Here is a 24,252-nt window from a genome sequence, read left to right on the forward strand (position 1 = left end):
ATGTCTAATACAAATCACACTTATGCCCTATTGTTGTATACGAGACAATAGTTCTTTAATGTACATTACAATACATATGGAGTCCTCCTGTCCCACTGTGCCTTCGTGTGCTAGTGCCTCTGGTTTACTGAACCAGGGAATAAGCATGGTGAAGTAAGAGAGGTGAGCAGGAATGCAAGTCTGATTCTATGATGTAACTAACATGAGCCTCCTGTTCCTGTCCAGGCACACTACAAGCCACAGCTTGCTATACCACTTGTGGCATGTATGCTACAGGTTGGCCAACCACACTTTGCAGCTATGGGCTCTGTGTTTGCCCAGCTCCATACTCAGTGCATTATATTTTGACTGTATACTACCCAGCCTTTCTTCTCACTTGCTCCCATACTTTGCTTTTCCCCCAGGTGTTGGATATGGTATGATGGTTGTCTCCACCTACATTGGAATCTACTACAATGTTGTGATCTGCATCGCCTTTTATTATTTCTTCTCATCGATGACACGGGTATTACCCTGGACATACTGCAACAACCCCTGGAATACACCTGATTGCACTGGTGTGTTGGACGTTACCAATAGCTCAGCTGGGTCATCATTCAACTTTACACAGATGCTTAACCAGACACTCAAGCGCACCAGTCCTAGTGAAGAATACTGGAGGTGATGATGGGAGGAGGACCAGTCAATATGGGTGAAGAGGGAGTTACCTATTCAGGGGGAATGGAGGGGCTGCCTCAGAGAGGAGAGCTCACTGCCTAGGAGGTTCCTCTACCCTGAACATGACAGATGAAAAACCGTGATACTAGCGTCATTTCCCCTCCCCCACAATGTCAAAGATATCCTCCTTTACTTCTTTTCTGGGATCACCAGGTTCTTCTGATGTCCATGCAATTTTTAAGCAGGTTGACTGTTGGCAAGATGTTTGTTTGTTGCTTATACCTCACCTTCTCCCCAGTGGGGTTCTTTAGTGGCTCACATTGTTCTTCCTTCCTCTATTTTTCCCTCACAACAACCCAGTGAGGTCACCCAGCAAATGGAGACTCAGACCTCAGCTTTCCAGATCCTACTCCAACACTCTAACCACTATGCTGTGCTGGCTCTCATGTTGCCCTGATGTTGTCCCCAACAGGGACAAGCAGCAGCTTGTCAAAAGTTTAAAACCCAGTGTATTTATGCTTTTTGAATCAAGAGATTAGAAAATTAAATAGATGCTGCGGATTTTCTTTTATATTCATTTTCTCATTGACCCAAGCTGCAGCTGTGTTCTGAAACTTTCCTCTACACCAAAGAAATCTATACACTGATGTTTCTAGTTAGAATCAGATTTTTTCTTTACAATTTCTGGGTTTAGAAATATACTGACCAGAATCTTGATGCCAGTGTGAAATTGTGCACATTTATTGATTTAGAAGATTCTTTCACTCTTCCAACAGTTTGTTCAGAGCAGCCAGATAATCATGTAATAAAACCATTGTTCAAACATTTCAGGTGATAGATCTGCAATGGCTAAGGTTGCTGGAAGCCAGGCATTCTGAGGAAGGCTGCAGGAAGGAAGTGCAGACTGGTGTGGTGTATTTGCTAGAAGCAGCTGTGAGGCCTCTGTGAGCTATGACTCTGGTTTACGTGTCTGTCTTCTGTCCCAGGCGATATGTGTTGAAATTGTCTGATGATATTGGAAACTTGGGTGAGGTGCGACTTCCTCTGCTTGGTTGTCTGGGTGTCTCTTGGGCTGTCGTCTTCCTCTGCCTCATCAAGGGTGTCAAGTCCTCAGGAAAAGTAAGTATAGTTCCCTTTCTCTGAAGTAAGTCCTCTATCCAAAACACATGGACCCCCCTTGCCTCTGACACAGCCCATCCAGACTCCTGCAAGCTTTATCTACTTCTGTTGTCCTCTCACCCTCAGGAGTCCATCAAAGGTCTCCATTAATATTCCCTTCAGACCTTTTGGTGGGGTTACAACCCCCCCTCCTCTTCTTAAGAGGAGAGCTGGAATATAGGTATGATTCTCCAGTATTTAGATTATTGGGTGAACGAGTGTGATATAGCCAGAGAATTATAGTGTGTAACAAACCGTTGGTATTAAATACACATTTAAAATAGCTATAGCAACACTGAAGAAGTCTCCTTAGAGTGTGATGAGAAATATGAGCTATGATGCTAGCCACTTGTACTTGATACAGTGAATGTACCATGGCCTGTGGAGGAGGGAATCTCTCTGGATTTTGCTTGTCAATTTTTGTGCATCTGCATTTTAACCAACTTTCCCTGTAACCCTCAGGTTGTGTATTTCACGGCAACCTTCCCGTACGTGGTGCTGACAATTTTGTTTGTGCGGGGGATAACTCTTGAAGGAGCCGTTACTGGAATCATGTACTATCTAACACCTCAATGGGACAAAATCCTTGATGCAAAGGTACTTGTGCCACCAGCCTTGGGGCATCATAACTGCACCATCTCCCTCCCAACTATCCTTTCTCTGGGAGTTTTTGGCTGGTGTAAATTGGGCCAAGAATTAAGGTGGTAACCTCAATGATGTCTTTGTCTTCGGTAGGTATGGGGAGATGCAGCTTCCCAGATCTTCTATTCATTGGGCTGTGCCTGGGGTGGGTTGATCACCATGGCATCATATAACAAGTTCCACAATAACTGCTACAGGTAAGACTTTATATAAGCAGTTGGGGGGAGAGAGGATGTAGAGAGAATTTGTTGGGGAGCATAGTTCTCATCAAGGTAAGTATGGAGGAGATGATGACAGAATATAGAAGTCTCGTTCTATGCCTACTGGAAGTGCAGTCCCTCTGAGTTTGTGGGCTTTAGTGCATATTTACACTGTTATCTGAAACCATGAGGGCTGGAAACTTGATTCCTTTTCAAAGCAAAGCCATGGAGCTGGAAGAGATCCCAAGGGTCATTTATCCAGTTCCCTGCACAATGGAGGAAATTCACAGCTATCTCCCTCACTCCCCTCACCTCTCCCAGTGACCCCTGCACTATGCCCAGAAGAAGGCAAAAAACCTCCAGGATCCCCAGCCAATATGGACCGAAGGAAAATTCCTTCCTGACCCTGAAGTGGCAATAGGCATTACCCTGGGCATGTAAGGGGCCACGAGAGCCAGGCACCCTTCATGCCCTCCGCTTTCCTGATCTGCATACATTCATATCAAGTCATAGAATCATCACTGCTGTCAGATGGCCATCCAGTTTCTTCTTAAATACCTCCCAAGGAGGGAGACCCCCCCACCTCTCAAGAAAGCCTGTTTCATTGAGGAACCAGTCTGTCAGGAAGTTCTTCCTAATGTTTAGCTGAAAACTTTTGCTTTAATTTTAACCAGTTTGTTCTGCTCCAACCTTCTGGGGCAACAGAAATCAACTCCAATTCATCCTCTATGTGACAGCTCTTCAAATACTTAAAGAGGGCTATCATATCCCCTCTCAGTTGCCTCCTCTACAGGCTAAACATACCCAGCTACTTCAACCTTTCCTCATAAGACTTGGTCTCCAGACCCCTCACCATCTTTGTTGCCCTCCTTTGAACACATTCTAACTTGTCAACATCCTTCTTAAAGGCTGTAACCAGTATCTTAATTAGGCATATTGGGCACATGCTCAGAGTTAAGTGAGGTGGATTAATTACAGCTTAAATATACTTAAGTCTTATTTTAGCATCCGCTATCAGTTGAAGAGTAACTAAAGATCTTCATCCTAACAATTGTTTAAATTAAATTTTTATTTTATACATTTGTATGCTTCCTTTCCACTAAGAATTTGAGAGCTGTATACATGGAGTTTCCAGATGTTATGCATAACTTTACAGAGAAAGCTGTATGAGACACTTTGAGACTATTCAAACTTCTCTTTATTCATTCAGTGATTATTTAAGGCAGAAATAGTACAGATCTGTCTACTTCCCACCACTTACAAAGCCCTATGATTTGACACCTTTTTTGTCTCTCTATTTCTCAACCCCTTTCCCTTTTTATCATGACATGGTATACCCTCCCATTTCCTACAGGGACAGCATTATCATCAGCATCACGAACTGTGCCACGAGTGTCTATGCGGGCTTTGTAATCTTCTCCATCCTGGGCTTCATGGCCAACCACCTTGGTGTGGATGTCTCCAAAGTGGCCGACCACGGTCCTGGCCTGGCATTTGTAGCCTATCCTGAGGCACTGACACTACTTCCTATCTCCCCTCTCTGGTCTATTCTTTTTTTTTTCATGCTCATCCTGTTGGGACTGGGCACACAGGTAACTATGGAAATGTGCAGTTAGGAAATGTGGGGTGGGTGACAGGAAAAAAACAAACATGAGAACTGAATGTTAAAGCAGTGTGGCCAGGCACACAAATAAATATGATAGGTAGCAATGCTGATAGCTAAAGGTTGGGCTATGAGTATCGTCCTTGATAGGTATGTGCAGTCTCTGCATGAAGATGGATGTACTAGTAGATACTGGATGTGTGTGTGTTACCAGGGACTAGCATGCAGTTGGGAGTCAGGGGTTAGGCAAGCAGGGACTTTCCATACTTGGTTTATAGAGTCCAGTGAGAAGGATGAGTGAATTGCAACAGAGAAGAGGGAGCACTGGGTAATGGAAGCTTCAAGAACTACTTGAAATCACGGGGCTATCCCATGTTGAATGGTTACTGCCTTTCCAGGGTGGGCAAAGTAAGGCCATTGGACCTAGGAGAGCAAAGACTGGTCAGACTTAAGAATTAACACCCAGTTTTTTCTAAGGAGTGCAAGAGCCAGCCTTGCCCACCACCTAGGCCACTTTCTAAGCCTGGAACAGATAAACATGGAGGACACAATGGAGGATACTAATGCTTAAGGAAGAAGAATGGAGAGATTACATACAACCCAGTCTCATGTCCTGCTTCCCTTTGATGTGTTCTCTCTTCAGTTTTGCCTCCTGGAGACTCTAGTTACAGCTATTGTGGATGAAGTAGGAAACGACTGGATCATCCGTCGGAAAACCTTTGTGACTCTGGGTGTGGCTGTCGTGGGCTTCTTGCTAGGTGTTCCACTCACTACACAGGTGCGGTGCATGGCGAGCAGAGCATGACTGAATCTTTTGTATGCAGGAGACTGAGAGTGGACAGAGGGAGGGTTTAGTAAGACATTAAAATCACCTCTGCTAGTGAGGGATCTTGGGCCAATCCCTGTCAACCACTTTCCTTCCCCTCCCCAGGCTGGCATCTACTGGCTGTTACTGATGGACAACTATGCAGCAAGCTTCTCTCTAGTCGTCATTTCGTGCATCATGTGTGTCTCCATCATGTATATCTATGGTAAGTACTCTCCCTGTTGCATGATAATGTCTTCTGGAGCAGCCAGTGGTATGCTATATAAGGGCTAAGCAAGGTGGAATCCACATGAATTTTCTTCCTTTCACAAACCAAATCAAGAATAGGACTGGACTCTGGTAGGCTGGAGAAGCTGAAAGCAAGTTAGACTAATGATAACTGTACTTATATACCGCTTTTCTAGACAGATTAGTGCCCCACTCAGAGCCATCAACAAAGTCAGTGATTATTATTATCCCCACAATCCAGCTGGGGAGCTGGGGCTGAGAGGAGTGGCTTACCCAAGGCCACCTGCTGAGCTCATGACAGTAGTGGGATTTGAACCAGGAGAATGTTGATTCCCAACCCAACCACTTAACCACTATGTTACAGCAGAAGGGAAGCATCTATCCAATAGACGGAATCTCATTACAATTCAAGACTGTCAAGTTTCTGCCTCCCATAAAACTGAGCACTGTACTAGACAGGAGGACAAAATTCTGTGATAGGAGCTTCTGTCTTTTTAGTTTCTCTTGCACAACAAAGGAAACCAGTTCCATCCACTGCCCTTTTCCCAGTGAAAAATGGTCCTCTAGAGAAGCTCCCCAGTCAAGAAAACATGGGGAAATGTAAGCTTTCCCTTTCCAGACAGATGAAGCCTCCAGAGTAGCTGAGCTGACTTACCAGAGAAAAGATGTGAGAAGGAAAGGGATTTTTAAAAGGTTCTCACTGAGCACCCTTTCCTCCTGTGTTTAAGAGAGACACAATGTCCAGAATGTGTCTTCAGAACGTAGTTCAACTTTAAGAGCCAGGAACCCTGCATTTGTTGAAAAAAGGAGTCAGTTAAATTGGAGTAGTGGATGTGCATTTCTGAGTTGCACCCCCATATTCAAGAATGAGAGACCAGTGAGAGTGGGGGAGGCTGGGAATCAGCAAGTTGTGCTCATTTCTAATTTGCAAAGACTCCCCCACAGCTGGGTTTCTCCAGTTCTGATGTTGGCCATATTTCCCACTGACCCCTGAAGCCATATAAGGTGATTACTACTCCGCCCGAGTCCTGTTGCCAAGTCCATTCTGCTGATCGATTGTTCTTTGCCTCTGCTCCACCCAGGGCACCGTAACTACTTCAAGGACATTGAGATGATGCTGGGTTTCCCACCCCCCATCTTCTTTCAGATCTGCTGGAGGTTCATCTCTCCCGTTATCATCTTTGTGAGTGTGGGGAGGGAGAGCTGCATGGGGTGGGTATGTGACTAGTCATCTGAATGGGAGTAGGGAAGAAAGGTGCATGAAAGCATAATGGAAGCATGGGTAAGGAAGTTACAAGGAAACAGAGGGCAAGAGGGACCACAACTGCTAGAGCGATGGCCTTAGAGCTAGATGATGAGCTCAGTATGTAGAGTGGATGGACATGGGGAAATGGAGATAAAACAGGAGGCTCGATTCCTTCAGAGTTTGTCTCTATTGCTCTTTCCCCCCTTCTCTCCTAGTTTATCCTCGTGTTCACAGTGATCCAGTATCGACCCATCTCCTATAATACATACGTCTACCCTACCTGGGCTGTTACTATTGGCTTCCTCATGGCCCTCTCCTCAGTAATCTGCATTCCAGTTTATGCTGTGTTCTGTGTCTTGCGCTCAGAAGGGGATTCGCTGCTGCAGGTGAGGTTGTGTGGGATCTGAAGGGTGCCTCTCAGCGGTGGGCAGTGTCCACAACCCTTAGCATGTCATACTTTTGTCTTTGCAGCGTTTGAAAAATGCTACCCGGCCAAGCCGTGAGTGGGGGCCTGCTCTTGCAGAACACCGGACTGGCCGCTATACATCAGCACTCAGCCCCTCCACAGAGTCCCAGCTGGAGGTGCAGTTGCTGAACCCTGAAAAACTCAAGAGTGATGAAGCTGGTGTGGCTGTTGCCATCAGTATTGGGAGCAACGGGTCTACCCACAGCCAGGACTCCAAGATCTGAACGTTCGCCTGGGACTCAGGGCAGGGAGCCCTCCTTGCGTCTCCCCCTTTCCCACCTGCCCTGGTCCTCCGAACCCTACTCTGCTCAGATACACTACAGCGCCCCCCACTGGGTGGGGGAGCCCGGGCTCCCAGGCTGTGCTGGACTCTGGAGGGGTGGCTGTGCATTCCCACCCCACCCACCTCATTAGTGCCCCTGCTCCATCTTGTAACCCTCATGTTTACAGTAATGTCCAGAGGGCCCCAACTCACAGCCAGGACCAAGGGTTGTAAAGGGTGCGTACTGGCTGAACAGTTCAGGGTGCCTTAAAAGGGTACCAAGAGGGCAGGCTGGTGCTGCAAGGGGTTTCTGGCAGCTGCGCCTCGGCCCAGGGGGTCTGGTATTTGTTGGGGATGGTATGCTCCTTACTGCCCTGGATCAGGGCCATGGGGACTTGGCCCCACAGAGAAGTGAATGGGAAATCAGGGAGGGGGTGGGAACAGGGCAAAAGGTTTTGGCAGTAGCTGTAAATGTAACCCAAACATTCTAGGCAAAGCTTGACCTTGGGTCTGGCAGCCTTCCATTAGGCTGTTGCCCCGAGTGGGTTCTTCCTAAAGATGCATTGAAGGCTTTCATTACCCACAACAGTACATACCTTCCCAGCGTTTTCACTTCTATTTCTAGGACAGGTGAGGTAGCTCCTCCATCCTTACTAATCTGCACTTCTAGTTATGGAGTACAGCAAAAGAGATGCTCTTGCTAGAAACTATTTAATAGATTTGACAGATGAACAACAGGAGAGCAGAATGCATGAGCAAGCTCTCCGTAACAGCTACAGCCAAGGAGGAAGTGGGAGCATTGTAAGTCAGGTACATGCTCATATTCAATCTAACCTTGCCTAACTTGTATGCATATGTGTGTGTGTGCAGCACACATGCTCACGCACACACCCATCCATACCTACATATGTATATCTAGTTTTAAACACACACCATCTCTCACACATGCACAGCTAAACATCTGTATCTATCATGTGACCCTGATAGAAATTCAGAGTAGTGTCACATGCGCTGGGCAACATGTGTAAGTAAGCCAATGAATCAGGGTGCCTACAGCATCTTTTGAGTGCCCATCCAAGCTCGTTGTTCTTGAAATTGACCCTAGGGACCTGACACTTGAGCCCTGTGGTGGGTAGGAAGTGTTTCTGAAGCACTCTTTTATGCCCCTCCTCTGAGAGAAGCAATGAACTTGATGGGGCAGTGTATTGTATTGGCAAGACACCATTGGGACCTAACCCTGTTCCATCCTTTAGGGGAAGGGGCAGAGCCAACTGTGGTGCTAAGAACAGATGATGTGTCATGTCTTGTCCACACCATCTGGGAGAAGCACAAAAGAAAGAAGCACAACCTTCCTGAAAGCCTGTCCCCAGCCAGGCCGGAGTTCCATGCAGCCCACTCTACCAATATTAGTTGGGGGGGCAGAAGCCACCAGCCCCCTGCCTGAGGCACAGGGGGCAGGCAGCCAGAGGCATTGGCTCCATGTCTGGCTCCAAACCCTGCCACAAAGCATGGCCAGCATTGGCTTTGGTGCATAAGAGTGTCTAATGGTTCTGTCTTCCAGCCTCCCCTTCACTTTGTTTTCATTTCAGTGTTGCTGCCTGCACTTTACCCCTAGAAATGCTGAATGGAGGGGACAGGAGGCCCTGGCAGCCACTATCCTGCTCTCTACACCATGGCAGTGTCATCAAGTCACTTTGCAGTGCCAAACAGTGCGTGCAGAGGGCACCACTTCTCTTAATTGTGCACAATTGCTGCAATGTAGCCATGGTGCCATTAGCAAGGGCACATCCAGTTTCTTTCTCATGTGGTACCTGCTGTAGCCAGTTCTATTGGCACAGTGTCCAGCCGGTACCATTGGTACAGTGGCCAGTGTTTAAGTGCCAAATGTCTGCAATGTGAGCAGATAGAGGAATGACAGGTGGCTCCATGCTATGGTGGTACTCTTGTCCTAAGACTTCAGCATCCAGTCTTCCCCTCTTTCCCCTGCACCAGTGATGGACTATTTAATGCATGGTTCCATGTCTGTCCTTCCTTCTCATGTTAAGTGTGGCAATTGCCATTGCCATCTCTCGTTGTTCATAGCAATAATTGTGATGCGTCTCCCATACTGTGACTCTCCCAGTTGTAGATTTTTAAAGTCTGATAGATTTTAATGAAATTTATATTCCTGAGCGTAGGATGGTGTAAGTCCATTTTTGTCAGAATAGGAAAGGGGCGCAGTTGACCCATAGTGTCATAGTTGACCCATAATGCTAACATAAAGGCTGCTGCACAGAGTTGTGGATGAGAAGGAAAAGAATCTCAGCCTCGGGGGTGCTTGCAAGAGGATGATCAGTGTTGAAAGGGACTTGTTATTGCCTTTCTACTTTCCTGAAACCCCTCAAATTCCCCTCACCTGTACCGAAGAAAGAGCCAAAGGAATAGCAAATAAACCCAGGAAACAACACAAGCAAGTGCCTCTTAAGAGAGTGCATCCTGGGGGCCAAAAATGAGATGTCTAGGGAGAGAGGGTGATCTCCTTTCCCTAGCTGGGCTCTTTACATTGAAGCAACCTAGTGCGGGGGCAGAAGCGGGGCAATGGGCATGGCTCTGGGGGAGGTGCTGGGTGGAAGGTGGGGACCACCCCTCCTATTGTTATCCTGCTGGCCGAAATGACTCTGCGTCCATTGGGAGGTGCTGCAATCACAGGACTGTGTATCTGAGGGCACTTGTCTTTCCATGCTTGCCTGAGTTCCTCACCCTCAGGCTGCAGTCGTCCCAACAGGCCTTTTTCTGAGCGGCTCCACCAGGGCAGCGTCTGATGGCACAAAGAAGCATTTTGATTTCTGGGATTTAGTGAAGATGCAGGAGCAGTCTCCCCAAGGTCTGGTCCTTTTACTGAAGCTCTCAAATGACTGCAAATTAAAGGGGGCAAGGTTAGAAGGAAGCTGCTGGCATTGCCCAAACATTTCTCTTACCTAAAAACCAACAACAAAGCAGCCTCAGACAGTGCTGCAGAGTTCATGGGTCCCCAGTGATTCCTGTACAGAACGACTCCAGCAGCCTTCAACCACTTCTGAACCACAACTGTCGCCTTCAGTCCCGGGTTCCTTCTAGCACCACAGATGCCCATAGTGGTGATCTGCATCCTCATGGTACCTTACTTATAAAGATGACCCTCCTCTTACCAAGGCTGAAGCTGGTAGCTACCCCTGCCAAGCCACTTTGGCGTCAGGGAAAGATGAGGGCAGGGCTGAGTCTGGATCAGCTGCAAATCTCGCTCCATGGCATGCTTCTCTTCTTGCAGTTCTGGGAAGAGAAGGCTGCTTTCAAGGATCTGCTAAAGGTGATGACTGTTGGCATGATAGAACTGTTCCCCTTCCTCCCCCTTTATTGTGAACATGAGTCCAGGACTCTGCATACCAGCCATGCTGGGCTCCTGTGTTGTCTCTAGTAACTGTGCAGCCTGGTAATGAGTTTCTTCCAGCTGGCGCTGTGGAATAGGAAAACAGAAGCAAAAGGAAACAATGCTGAGGAAGGTACTTTCAGTTTTCCCAAAGATGTTCACAGAGAATCCTCCCCATATGCGATACCAGGGCTTCCAGCCATCCTAGTCACTGCAAAAGGCTAAAAGGGATAGGACAGCAGAATATGCAGCTGATTCAGCTGAAGATACCAGTTTGTGGTTCCACTGGAAATTAATGTGTGCCAATTTTTCTGGTACTGCAAGCAATTCTAGCAGAATTTCCCAGCTTCTGAGACTGCTGCAGCTCAGCCATAGAACTGTTATACCCAGGATGCTGCACAGCTCTCCTGCCACTCACCTCTCTCTCCTAACCCCCTGCTGGGAATAAAGATCACACCAGCCACTAGTAACAGTTGGAGCTGGGACAGCAGCAGCAGCAGCGACAACCCCCTCTTGAAGAATTCAAGCCCACCCACCCGTCTTTCTAAGCCAACTGTGAGTTACTCATAGGACAACGTGGTTGGGGAAGGGAGAAATACTAAAAAAAAAAAAAAAGGGCAGAGTGCAAACTGGCTTCACAGACCCACCCTCCAAGACAGAAAGCAGGCTCCTGCCTTGCCTCTTGACAATGTGACAAATGCCGTGTAAGGGAGGAGTTTGGCTGCAAAGAGCTTACTTGGGGTGGGAGGGATCCAAATCTTACCTGTAAATGAGAGATGCACCTTTCTAAAGCATGGCACTCGTCCTCTAGCAGGGTCCTGGAGAAATGGGATTGCCTATGAGATCCATCAGGTATGGGAGGCTCAGGACAGAAAACAACTGCTAACTTTATTTATTTATTTCAATTTATATTCAGCCCTCCTCGCACCAGCAGGCTCAGGGCAGATCACACTTCATAGCATTCCAATAAAACTTGCATTTAAGAAAAATTTAAAACTACAAATAGATACAATATAAATATTTAAAAATTACAAAAGCAGCACAGAAATCCATCAGTCTCTCACGCAACTGTCACGGAAAAGTACTTAGACAAATAGATAAACAGCTAAAAGTACAATCTGGTGGTGGATACTTATGATAGGGAGGGCCATGTTCTTCTCCAAAACAGCCAGTGGGGCCCGGCTCAGCCTCGACTATACTTCTGGCGGAATAGCTCTGTCTTACAAGCCCGGCGGAAAGAGAGCAGATCCTGCCGGGCCCTGGTCTCATTAGGCAGAGCATTCTGCCAGGTTGGAGCCAGTAGATTTATAAAGAGGAAATGCACTATTCGCTTGTTTACCATCATGGTGCAGGGCATGGCAGTTCAAAAATGAATATGGGGAGAGGGTGGCCATCACTTCTTTACAAGAATAGTTAATTGTGCTTGGGAGAAGATGTTCTGGCCCACTTTTGAAGCACTTTGGGAGAAGACTCTTCCTGTGTAAAAGGTACAACCGCTGGAACTTTTGAACTACCCAAGCATATGCTTTGCTGGGATCCCACTGCTGAGTTCTCAAAGTTTCTGACTGACGAAAGTTTTTCTGGGATGTCTTGGCTCTTTAAGAAGCAACAATGAAACCTACTGGACTGGGATCTGCAGGATGCTCAGCTGTGCGGTGGAAGAATAGTAACAAAGTCCTTTATGTAATCCTCTCTTGCAACTGCTGGGACCACAGGACTTCACCCAGTCATCAGGGGGAGTGGTTGGGTATGGTATAGCCCAATCTTGTTAAATCTTAGAAGCTATGAAGGCTCGATACTTGGGTGGGAAACCACCAAGGAAGGCTGGGGTAGCTCTGTGGAGGAAGGCAATAGCAAACAGCCTCTGTTCCTCAGTTGCCCTGAAAATCATTTGATGGGGTCACCATAAGTTGGCTGAGATGGCACACGCACGCACACACACCCAGTCTTCACATCCCTACATTCTGCTCTGTCCACAAGCTCCCTAACCTAGGAGGCAACTAGTTTTTCAGCCTCCCCCAAGGAGGGCACAGCCCTCACACTTCAGAATGCTAAGGAGCTAAGAGAGATCCCTTATAGCCCTGAGGGTGGGGGGATGAGAGGCCACAAGCCATGCTCAACCTGGTTCATCCACTATACTTGCACAGAGCAAGTTAAGCAGCCGGAACTGTGTGTGTCCACAGGAAAGGACTTTGGAGAGGGACTCTGTAATTCTTATTTTCAGGCCTAGGATGCAGACCAGCTTGGAGGGAGGAGGCAGCAAGGGGGGGGGGTGAAGTTAGAACACAAGCTGTCTGACTTGACTGACGCACATTTTCAAAAAGAGTCCAGCAGCACCTTTAAGACTAACCAATTTTATTGTAGCATAAGCTTTCGAGAATCACAGTTCTCTTTGTCAGATGCATGGAGGGCAGAAAGAAACTGGTCAAACATAGAGGGGAGGGGAGGAGGAGAGGAGGGATGTAAACAAATCATTTGATATGGAGATGCAAACAGCTCCTTTTGATGTGGGGATCAGTTTGCTTGTGTAAAGGTTCAAAGGATTTTGCTGTGTTAATGTGCACATTTTCACACTCTTGCTTCCAGGTCACTTCAGGGCTCTGGGATGATTACCAGGTTCCACCACTAGGTGTCCTGATACACATCCCTCCACTTTATACATTTCTTTCCTTCCTATATTATGTCTCCAAAAAAAATGGAGCAGCAAAGCAGAACAAAAACAAAAACTTACCGGAGTCGAAAGGCTACCTCACCAATATGGGCGATATTCAGTTTATTACAGAATGATCCCAGGTCATTACTGGCTCTGGAAGACAGCGGCCTGGGGAAATGAAAACAGGGTGAGTGACAGGCATCAGGCAACCCAAGAAGGGCTCGTTGCTTTCTGCAGTCTTACAAACTCACTGTAGGCAGCCAGCCATTCCTACACTAGGCGAAGTTTTAGAAATGGGGCATAGTATCTAGGAACAGGAGTTAGCTGGATTCTCCGTAATGTTATCTCCAGGTCAGTTTCAGTAAGTTTTTGTATGCAAGGTAAGAATATATTCTTAGACACAAGGAAAGAGTCATTTGAAAAAAAACATACAAATTCAGCATATAAGAAAATAAACCAAACGTGCATGCTAACTAGCCACTTGTAGCTTTAAGTATTTGGGATCTTTAGGAGAAGTGGTAAGTCTCTCTTTAAGGGGCTCACTCAGCTGGAAAGCTAAAGTCAGCCTGCATTTCTCTTGCATGTAACTTCAAGAACCAGTGACACCTAATCTGCAACGTCCTCAGGAAAAACACCTCTATTTATAAAGTAAATCAGCTCATATATCAGAGCAAATTCCAAGTCTGGTATTTATTGCAAAATCTGCAAATTAGAAATCTAGTAATTTAATATGCACATCTGATTCCAACAAACCATCAGAAAAAAAGGGAGATTAGGCTCAGAATCAGCTTCAGGCAAAATCAATCCATATCTCCAAAACAGATTTGAAGAAATGGCAGAAAGGATGGAATAAACTGATTAAACTGAAAAGGAGATACAGTGGGTGTGACGTGGCTTAGATGTTGCTTTTCACAACCTCTTGAACTGATTTGAGTTAGCATCCAAAATGCTGATGTGTGTAAGATGAACACTCATCTCAAGTACATATACAGTTCTATAACTAGTTATTTCTATGTCCATTCCACAACAGGCTTGAAGTAAGCAACAACTGCACACAGGAATTACTGGCAAGCCCTGTGGAGTCTGTACAAGGGACAAGAATTGGATAGTAGTGAGCCCCACCAACAGACATAGCACCCAAGGTGTTGGGGGTAGGGATGTCAGCCCAGGGTCACATTCTGGGGAGATCCTCACTTCCCAAATACAGAGCTATCCCTAAGACTTACCGGATGAGGGCACTGCTCCCAGATGAAGGCCCTCCAGTGTCAGCATTTCCCTTCAGAGCAAAGGAGACCACATGGGGGCTGTATTTAGCAATGGCACAATCTTGGTCCCTGTTAAGAGAGAAGAGGCAAGTTTATTCTACCACCCAGCACTGCAGCCATCCATTAGCTGGAACGAATGTGAGTCACACAGTCCTCTTCAGCTGAAAGATAAAACAGATAAGAATGAAGGCGCCCTTCACTCTCTGTTTAGTGTGCTGGAGCCATGGCATGTGCTCATCTCTGTGCAGAGAAAGATAGCGAGGGGAGGGGCTCTTGTTATATGAATGAATGGGACCGGAAATAATCTTGTTATATGAATGAATGGGAATGGAATTAAGGCTTGAAGGGTGAAGGGAACTTTTTGGTGGGCACAAAGTAAAAGCAACCCCACCTTGTGACCAAGATGTTCAAAGGGAAAACATGTCCCCCACTGGCCAGTCCGTTCCAGTCTCTGTCTCCATTTACCATTTCACTGTCTGCACCAGAGCAAGGCAGGGATCTAATCCCTGACTGAGTTTCTGCAGGTGCTGATGCCTGTCCTTGCTCAGATGAATGCTCCTTTTGAATTGTGGAGCTGGGAGGTTGGTGGGGGGCATAAGCACAGCCTCGGGCTATGGACTGAATACACCAGAGAAAAGAAGCACCCGCTGAGCTGGCATTCCATCAGAGTTCAGGGGTGCTCCATCAGAGTTCTGCATGGAGGGAGCCAGGGGAATGACAAGTAATATGCTCTGAGCCATGTGGGATTGGGAAGCATCATATGGCTAACAAAAAACAATAGAGTGGCACATACCTCCCTGAACGTTTGCTGGCAATTTGGAAATCTGCATTTGAATGGCAGGACTGCAGCACAGACAAGGGAGTCTCTCAACCTCCTCCCGTGTGCCACCCCCTCCCTGCATGTCCTATTTGCTCAGCATTGACCATTTGAGTAGCAAGCACATTCAATTCAAAATATTCAAGCACCAATTAGACTGCACTGATACTGGGATCCTTTGGGAAGCCTATCACTCTAGCTCCCCCCAATCAGACCTGCCTGGGCAGAAAGATATGAAAACACCAACTCCACAAACAGATCTCCCACCAGCCAGTTCAGTTAGAGTGCTATCCTAAGCAGTTACATCCTTCTAACAGCACTGATGTTAGGATGGCACTGTAAGAGACCAAGCAGATCCATTCTTTCCTCAAAGAGGCTTCTGCATGTAGGGTCTTGTGCCCCACCTGCTCCCCCCGCCCCACACTGTGGGTCTTCCCACCTGCTCTCCAGTACCTGCCCTCTTGCAATGCTTTTTGCTGGAGGTCTTTCAGAAGAAGGCGGATTTCCTCCCTCATCAGCTCCTTAAGGTGGGGTGGAACAGCAAGCAAGCTATCTACTGCCTGTAGAGGGCTCTGTTTCAGTCCTGAGTGCTCCAACTGTACCTCCTGATAGAATTCCAGCAGCATCTGCACCTGTAAACGGAATGGTTCAGCCTGGATTATGGACAGTGTGCCAAAATGCACACACTGACACAAACTTCAAGCTCTTTCTCCTAAGCAAGCCTTCATCCCCCTCCATCTCGCCAAATGAAGACAATCACACATGGTTGGAAAGGACAAACTACAACCCCATTCCCAACACAACATGACATATACTTCTACCTGCAAATCAAACTGGCTGCTCCTTAGTAAAGAGACACACTCAAAAAAATGCAGGTAAGCAATCTCTCAGAAACCCTCTCCCATGCTAGAAGGCCAAACAAGTGGCACATGGGAACAAAAAATACTAGCACTGTGTTTCTAGATAATCCTCATTATCACAGCATGCAATCATGAACATCCCAAAAATTGTGACAGTTGTAGTGATGGGCTCTCAGACATGAACACATTCCTGAAGTATGCCCTGCATCAAAGCTGTGAGAAGGTTAAGATGTCACAGTCTTGCACTTGCTTCTCCAGCACATTCCTGCAGGACTTGATGATCAAAAGCACCATTGCTTGGTTGCCCTTAATTCACTTCTCATATAACACCCCCCCACACACACAATCTTTGTTCAGTTCCATCTCTCTTCCCTGCTGTCCTGGTTATATTCTGTGCTGATTTCTCCTCTCTTCCCATGTTTTCCTCAAATCCTTATCCCAGTACTCTACTTTTTCTTTACACAGGACTGAGAGATTTAATTCTTTTTCAGTGAATTGTCAAAGTTTCTTAAGAAGAAGCTGTTTAGACTCAATAAACAAATATAGGTATTAAAAATGTGTGTTAGAAAAAAATGCCAGGTGCATGATATTCTTTGGAATGTGTTTGTACAAAATATATGAAGAAGGAAGGAAGGAAGCTGAAAGGGTTTTTTTAATGTGGTATAATTTAGGATAGTTAACATAGGACAGAAGACAGTAAGTGAAAGTAGAGGTAACTGCAAGAATCAGGGCTGCAATTAGTGGTTGGATTGCAAATCAGCACTCTGATGGTTTGAATTCCGCTACTGCCAAGAGCTCAGCAGGTGGCCCTTGGGTAAGCCTCTCCTCTCAGTCCCAGATCCCCAGCTGTATCATGGGGATAATACTAACACTGACTTTGTTCACTGCTCTAATCTATCTAGAAGAGTAGTATATAAGGGCAGTTATTTTTATGAAAATCTGAGGATGGTTTTAAAAGAAATGGGTGTGCCATAACATCTGATTGTGTTGATGCCCAACCTGTACTTTGGACAAAAGGCTACTGTTAGGACAGAATATGGAGAAACAGAATGGTTTCTAGTTGGCAAAGGAGTCAGACAAGGATGTATATTATCTCCTTGTCTGTTCAACCTATATGCAGAACATATCAGAAGGAAAGCCGGATTAGATTTAAAAGAAGATGGAATGAAAATTGGTGGAAGAAACATTAACAATTTGAGATATGCAGATGACACTACCTCACTAGCCGAAAACAGTGAAGACTTGAAACAACTACTGATGAAGGTTAAAGAAGAAAGTGTCAAAGCAGGATTATAGCTGAACATCAAGAAGACAAAAGTAATGACTACTGAGGAATTACACAGTTTTAAGGATGACAATGAAGGAATTGAAATTGTTACAAGATTTTCCATTCCTTGACTCAATCATCAACCAAATGGGAGAAATCAGAATGAGATTGATACTTGGAAGGGCAGCCTTGAAGGAAATAAAAAAGATTCTTAAGGATAAGGATGTGTCGCCAGATATCAAGATAATCCACACCATGTTACTCCCCATTACAATGTACAGATGTGAGAGTTGAAAAATGGAAATTGTTAAAAGATTTTCTATTCCTTGGCTCAATCATCAACCAAAAGGGAGACTGCAACGAAGAAATCAGAAGAAGATTGAGACTTGGAAGAGCAGCTGTGAGGGAACTGGAAAAAGATCCTTAAGGATAAGGATGTCTCTCTGGGGATCAAGATCAAGATAATCCACACTATGGTATTCCCCATTACTATGTATGGATGTGAAAGTTGAACAGTGAAGAAAGCTGAGAGGAAGAAAATTGATGCATTTGAAATGCGGTGCTGCAGGAGAGTTTTGCAGATACCACGGGTGGCCAAAAAGACAAATAAGTGGGTTCTAGATCAAATCAAGCCTAAATTCTCCCTAGAAGCTAAAATAATGAAACAGAGGTGTTATGATCTTCACTTTCTTTAGGGTGGATTTTGCTTTAATCTTTCCCTTCACACCCTCTGGGTAGTTAGCTGCCACCAGGAATATTAAATTCCAATAGATTTTATTTAAGTTTTCCCTTTGGTAACGTGTTTATGCGTCAGGCTCCTTCGTGGTTCTATGTGGCCCTGAGGATGGGAGATAACAATGACTGCTACTCTGGGATATAACAAAACAAAATAAAAGTTTATTTTTAAGAAGCGTATTGGTTACATAAAAGTAGTTCTTAGTTCTTCTAGTTGCTTCATCCAAACTCATTCACACAGATCTCTTGTAAGGCTTCACACACAGTTAGCCTCTTTCTCTAGGCTCTATATTTCTCTCACAGAGAACTCCTCAGACAGCACACAGCTAGCCTGTTTTCTTTTCACTCTCAATTCTTTCTCTCTCAGGCGCACACAGTTTGCCTGCTTCAAATAGAATGAATATATAGTCTCACAGACACACTCAGTTCAGGCTTCCACTCAGGTTGCCTTTCCCTCACAAATACATGAACACACTCAGGCTGCACACAGCTCGCCTCTCTTGCCCTAACTGAATCTTTTTCTCTCCCTCAGTAACTGAAAACTGCCTTCACTCCGCCCACTCTCTGTCATCAACCAATCATATCACTCACTCATCTCTCTCTTTCACCCCCACTCTTCACCTATCTCACCAAAGATTTCTGGGAAGTGGTATGTGCTAAATTAAACACCTTTGACCATAGAATGTTTTCCATGTAACTCAAAATTCTGTGTCTTTTAGCAGACTAAACTGAATTTGGTGTATTCTTGTTTGGTATCCATTGACCTCAAGTGAACATGCTTGCCTTGGGACAGTAGTGTAGGCAGACAGCACCTGGACTGGCAAGCCAAAAGTGATTTCTTTCTTCAGGCTTACCAAACATCTCACATGCACCCATTTCTTGAAATCATTACAAGAGGCTATTGTACTTTGGTCACATAATGAGAAAACAAGACTCGCATGAAAAGATGATAATGCTAGGGAAAATGGAAGGCAGGAGGAAAAGAAGAAGACCCAAAATGAGATGGCTGGACTCAATAAAGGAAGCCATGGCCTCCAGTTTGCAAGATCTGAGCAAAGCTGTTAATGATAGGATGTTTTGGAGGTCTTCCATTCATAGGGTTGCCGTAAGTTGGATGGCACATAACACACACATTTTTATTATTATCGTAAGTCCCACTGACACAACTGAATGTGCCTGTAACTATAAGCCTGAAGAAAGAAATCACTTTTGGCTTGCCAGTCCAGGTGCTGTCTGCCTACACTACTGTCCCAAAGCAAGCATGTTCACTTGAGGTCAATGGATACCAAACAAGAATACACCAAATTCAGTTTAGTCTGCTAAAAGACACAGAATTTTGAGTTACATGGAAAACATTCTATGGTCAAAGGTGTTTAATTTAGCACATACCACTTCCCAGAACATTAATTAGAAACCCACCCTCCAGTTCCTGGAGTCTGGTCAGACAGGAGTGATTGGGGAGAACCCCAACTCTGGTTGTTGTGGGTTTTCTCCGGCCGTGAAAGCCTTCGACAATACAACCCCAACTCTACTTGAGTTTAACGTATGACTGCACTCACCTTCAAAATGATTTCAAGGGTGTTTGCCCAAGAGACACGTGCAATAGGCGAAATAGAAATAGACCGACCTCCATGGGTCTTTTTTATCTGCAAATGCAAACTGGGTAGTAAGCAGGGACAAACAAAGCCGCTCCTGCCTCTGCATGCACGCATGTGCATGCACACTCACCCGGGAGCGCTTTTTCCTTCTTCCAAACCATTTTGAAGGTGATCATGGTCACACATTAAACACAGGTAGAGTTGGGGTTTCCCCCAATCACACATGAGTTTAGGGCACATCTAATCAGGCTCCTCACTGGTTCAGATTGCTATCCACATTAGCTGGCACAAATGCACTGAACTGTTGCCATCTGCACTAAAGACATTCCATAAAAGGTGCAATGCTAAAGACACCACCACCCTCTGCAAAAAATCCTCCATCCCTTCTGAGGAAAGCCAAGGTCATGCAGTAAAAATACCCCTAGTTACAGCTGACGTAATACAGGACACTTGAAGGGCAAGCATGCTCCAAAATTCCCTTTCTGGCCCCATGCATCCACAAGGGAACTGCCATAGCACAGCTGCTGCCCTGGGCAGCTTCCCAGATCTCCTCAATGGGGAAGGGAGGGGTTCATAGACAAGAACCAAGTGAGGACCTGAGAGCAGAGAGACAGGCAGCTCTCTGGCCCCGTTCCTTAGGCTTTAGATGAGGTGGTAATAGAAATCCAGGTGAGGGGGCCCCTTAAGGGGACTGCTATCCACAATAGGGGGAAAAAACCTGTATACCTGGCTTTGGGCACAGGGGTCCTAGAAAAGCCCTAAAACAGAGAGTTGTGTCAGAGGAAAGAGAGCCTGCTGGTCACAGTGTGCTGTTCTTCTGGGTTCAGAGGGAGGTAGGGCCTATTACCATGTGAAAAGACTCAGGCTGTTTACTGGTATTTCTCAGCTCCAGTCAGGACTATGCTGAATAGGGAAAGGGTATGAATGCCTGGAGGAGAACAAAGGGCTTGGAATAGCATGGATTAGGTGCTCTGGCCAAGCGCTAGCACAGCTGAGCGGGAGGTTAGTAAACGGAGACCCTACAGACAAAGGAGGGGTGGAAGCAACTGCGCTGTTTCACTCCCATACCATTTTGCCTTCTCACAACAGATATGCTGTCCCTGTCTTAGCATCCAAACAGGGTTGAGAAAGCAGCACAGGCTGCCAGACCAAAATGCAAAAGAGGCACTTCACTGAACATCATTCTTCTGCTCAGATATTACTCCTGTGTTGGAATACACATAATGTCATGTCATGCCTTGTGACAAATGAACATGTGTCTCTTTTGCCACAGGCCCACACAGGATGAAGTAGCAACTAATCACAGCTGAATTTAGTGAAACAGATATGCATGCATTTTCTCAATTGATACACACATTGGTTGTTGTGGATTTTCCGGGCTGTATAGCCGTGGTCTTGGCATTGTAGTTCCTGACGTTTCGCCAGCAGCTGTGGCTGGCATCTTCAGAGGTGTAGCACCAAAAGACAGAGATCTCTCAGTGTCACAGGAAAATCCACAACAACCATCGTTCTCCTGCCATGAAAGCCTTCGACAATACATCAAACACCTCTACGGGGAGGAAACATTTCAACAGACCCGGAGATTGGAAACACTTCGGAACAAGAAAGCACATCTACTCTGTTCTTTAACCTGGAAAATCCACAACAACCATCGTTCTCTGGCCGAGAAAGCCTTCGACAATACATCGATATACACATTGTTTCCTTACATCAGTATTAGTAATACGGATGTACAAAATAGTGTATATCGTATGGGCCTTTAGCAGCATTTCTCAAGTAACTTTTGAAAAATGCATATTCTTAAGCTAGAATGCGTTATTTGTGAATGTTAGGCTGAAAACAAAAGAAAGAATTCACAACTAGCAGCATACCTCTCTCTAGTGTCAATGATGGGCTAGTGAGAAGCACCAAAACACCCAATGATGTGCTATCATCTTAGCCCAAGGTTGGTAAGGGATCAAACAACCAACAATATAGAGCAAGGTGGAAGCATCATATAATAGGGGAAGAGCAGAAAACTGACAGCAAAATAAGCAAAAGTTTCATTTTTAAAAGCAGGTTTTGAGGAAGGACCTGGAGAAGGCCCTGATGACAGAGAAGCTGTTCTAAGAATAGGCAGTCCATGACAGAAGGCATAGTAGTGTGCAGTTGGGATTGAAAGACATAAAGATCATGGCACTAATATAGAGCAATGGGAAAGGAGAAAGATGAGTATGGTGACATTAAGGACAACCATAGCATGGACATGTTTTAGCAGTTAGTATAACAGATCTCAGAGATGCTGAAAAACAGAAAAATCTGGTGATTGCTTGAACATGGGGAAACAGAGAAATCAGAGATGATTCTCAGATTACCTGTCAGAAACTTTAAAATGTTTTTAAAGTAAGAATGCAGAAGAGAAGAAAGGAAGAAAGATCCAACAGTGGTGAAAGTAGGAGAGAAGAGGATTTGGATGGAAACAATAGATTCTTTGGATGGAAAAAACAGACAGAAGGGAACATTAGAGAGGGAGACTGAGCAGTTTTATTTACTTTAGAGAAAAATGAAATGGAAAAGTGATTTAAGCATCTTTTGTAAATGTGAGTTAAGCACAATCACAACAAGTCCTCCTCTAGAGACAGGTGGACATCAGACTGGCCATCTTCAAACGTGTCATTTACAATATCATTTATATGCCTTTCAACAACACTAGACAAAGGGACATCGTGGAGTTATGGTGCCTTCTATGAAGCCCAACAAATATGTGCATTTTTATATACCACCGCAATAAAAAACAAAATTCATTCCAAGTGTAGAATACTGGAAAACACAGAAATTTTGGCAAAAGACACAATCCACTTTCATCACAACAACAAACTGCTCTCAGTAATCATGTATGACATTGTACCAAGTCCAAGTATCGGGACTCGTCATGGGATAAGCACTATTTGCCATTCAGATCATACATTAAAAAAAAAGACATTGATAATAACACAGAAATGAAAAGTGTGACTCCATTACAACTTGTGTGTGTGAGCAGATGTGTTTACATCCTGCCTCAATTTGTCATAGAAAGGGAGCTCCTTTAACTAGCCAGCCCCTTTTTGCCCAACTGGTTTTACTTCTTTAGCTGCAGAAACATTGATTTGATTCTTCATACAGATGAAGAATTCTATTTTGGCACCAACTAGTTATAAGCTACCCATTCAGGGTGGTGAAGGGGTGTAGGTTTGTGTTGCCATTGTTTTTTGTGGCTCCCTATGCTATCATTTAGGAACATCTCTCAACTGCCAGAAATGGGGACATGAAAGGCACAAAACTCCCTGGCCTACAGCCCCATTCAGAGGAGGCCTAGAGTTCCTGTACCTCACCATGCAGCTCCAAGCTCCGTTCCACAGCATCGTCCCCCAAGATGGTCTTCACCTCGAGTCTCTCACTGGGCGCTACTTGCTCCTCCACCATCCTCCACAGCGATGGCACTGGGTGCAAGGCCTGCCCGAACCGATCAAGCAAAGGCAACATGGAGGTAATGCTCAACTCCAGCATAAAGGTCTGGCATTTAAAAAAAAAAGTGGTGCAGATGAAGTAGGGGATTGGAGGGACCAGATCCTTCTCACACAAAGCCACAGATCAGCCAGAGAAAAAAATTCCCTTGCTTTCCATTTGCTAACATCCATCACCCCATATAACCCACAGAAGCACACTACTAAGGAGGAGCCTTTACTAGTAAATAACCTATTTAGTTCCATTGCCCCCACATCAGCCTCTAGGAGGCTCCTACCCCCTCAGCTCTACCCATTCCTGCATTACTGTCCTCGTACTTCCCCCTCTCTAGCACGATCAGCTCCCCTGTCAGATCGTGCTACTATGCCCCTATTGAGCATCACCTTACCCGGTCTAGTTTTACCCCACAGCCTCGCCCCTCTGTCCTACAGACCACACGCGCTGCTCCACACCCCTTTCACGGAGCGCCGGGGACACCTCGTCGTTTCTAGCTCCCTCCCCCCGCACACTGCGCCCTCTGGCCCTTGCTAACATACACCCGCCGTCTCCATGGAAACGCCCCACCTCTTTCCTTGGACTCCTCGCTTCTTAAAGGAACCGCGTCGCAAAGACCGAAGAGCAGGGCGGAGACAGGGACCTACGAGGCTACCTGTGAGCGCGCGCCCCTGTTGACTCAGGGACAGTTTTGTCTCCTCTCGCATGGGATAAACCGATTTATGCTTTGGGCATCGGCACAGTAAAAGAACTTCTGCCTTTGCTGCCGGCTCACGCTTCGGGGAGCCGCGCTGGGGATGGGGAGGCGCGATGTTTGCTGCTGGGGTGACTGGAGAAGCCTCCAGGTGGGCTTTGGGGCCGTCAGCGAGGGGACGGAGTGCGGCAAGCAGCGCCGGAGACTCAGGCA

General features: G+C 45.8%; 2 protein-coding genes across 6 annotated transcripts in view; one reads left to right on the plus strand and one right to left on the minus strand.

Moving 5' to 3' along the window:
- SLC6A9 (solute carrier family 6 member 9) overlaps positions 1 to 9,522 on the plus strand; it is a 57,124-nt gene extending 47,602 nt beyond the window's left edge. Inside the window, exons 5-14 of the mRNA XM_054980643.1 lie at positions 405 to 660; positions 1,644 to 1,776; positions 2,278 to 2,412; positions 2,551 to 2,654; positions 4,012 to 4,249; positions 4,904 to 5,038; positions 5,192 to 5,291; positions 6,397 to 6,497; positions 6,776 to 6,946; positions 7,032 to 9,522. Of these exons, the coding sequence (XP_054836618.1) occupies positions 405 to 660; positions 1,644 to 1,776; positions 2,278 to 2,412; positions 2,551 to 2,654; positions 4,012 to 4,249; positions 4,904 to 5,038; positions 5,192 to 5,291; positions 6,397 to 6,497; positions 6,776 to 6,946; positions 7,032 to 7,250 (1,592 nt within the window). The 3' untranslated portion in view covers positions 7,251 to 9,522. The remainder of the gene's footprint in view (positions 1 to 404; positions 661 to 1,643; positions 1,777 to 2,277; positions 2,413 to 2,550; positions 2,655 to 4,011; positions 4,250 to 4,903; positions 5,039 to 5,191; positions 5,292 to 6,396; positions 6,498 to 6,775; positions 6,947 to 7,031) is intronic.
- CCDC24 (coiled-coil domain containing 24) lies at positions 5,746 to 24,159 on the minus strand. Of its 5 annotated transcripts, XM_054980647.1 has the most exons (10): positions 23,740 to 23,821; positions 23,214 to 23,399; positions 15,862 to 16,040; positions 14,553 to 14,660; positions 13,405 to 13,494; positions 11,437 to 11,491; positions 10,691 to 10,760; positions 10,456 to 10,576; positions 10,028 to 10,182; positions 5,746 to 6,102 (listed from the first exon to the last, which is right to left on the minus strand). In XM_054980647.1, exons 2-10 carry the CDS (start codon positions 23,391 to 23,393, stop codon positions 6,038 to 6,040), a joined length of 1,023 nt encoding a protein of 340 aa, XP_054836622.1. In that variant the 5' UTR covers positions 23,394 to 23,399; positions 23,740 to 23,821; the 3' UTR covers positions 5,746 to 6,037. The 5 variants fall into 5 exon arrangements, with proteins under 5 accessions (XP_054836622.1, XP_054836620.1, XP_054836623.1 ...); XM_054980645.1 differs by lacking the exons at positions 5,746 to 6,102; positions 23,740 to 23,821 and adding an exon at positions 24,001 to 24,159 and having other exon boundaries at positions 9,496 to 10,182; XM_054980648.1 differs by lacking the exon at positions 5,746 to 6,102 and having other exon boundaries at positions 9,496 to 10,182; positions 23,219 to 23,399.
- Between the last annotated feature and the right edge of the window lie 93 nt (positions 24,160 to 24,252).

Source organism: Eublepharis macularius, chromosome 5, assembly GCF_028583425.1.
Source record: "Eublepharis macularius isolate TG4126 chromosome 5, MPM_Emac_v1.0, whole genome shotgun sequence".
Taxonomy (NCBI): Eukaryota; Metazoa; Chordata; class Lepidosauria; order Squamata; family Eublepharidae; genus Eublepharis; species Eublepharis macularius.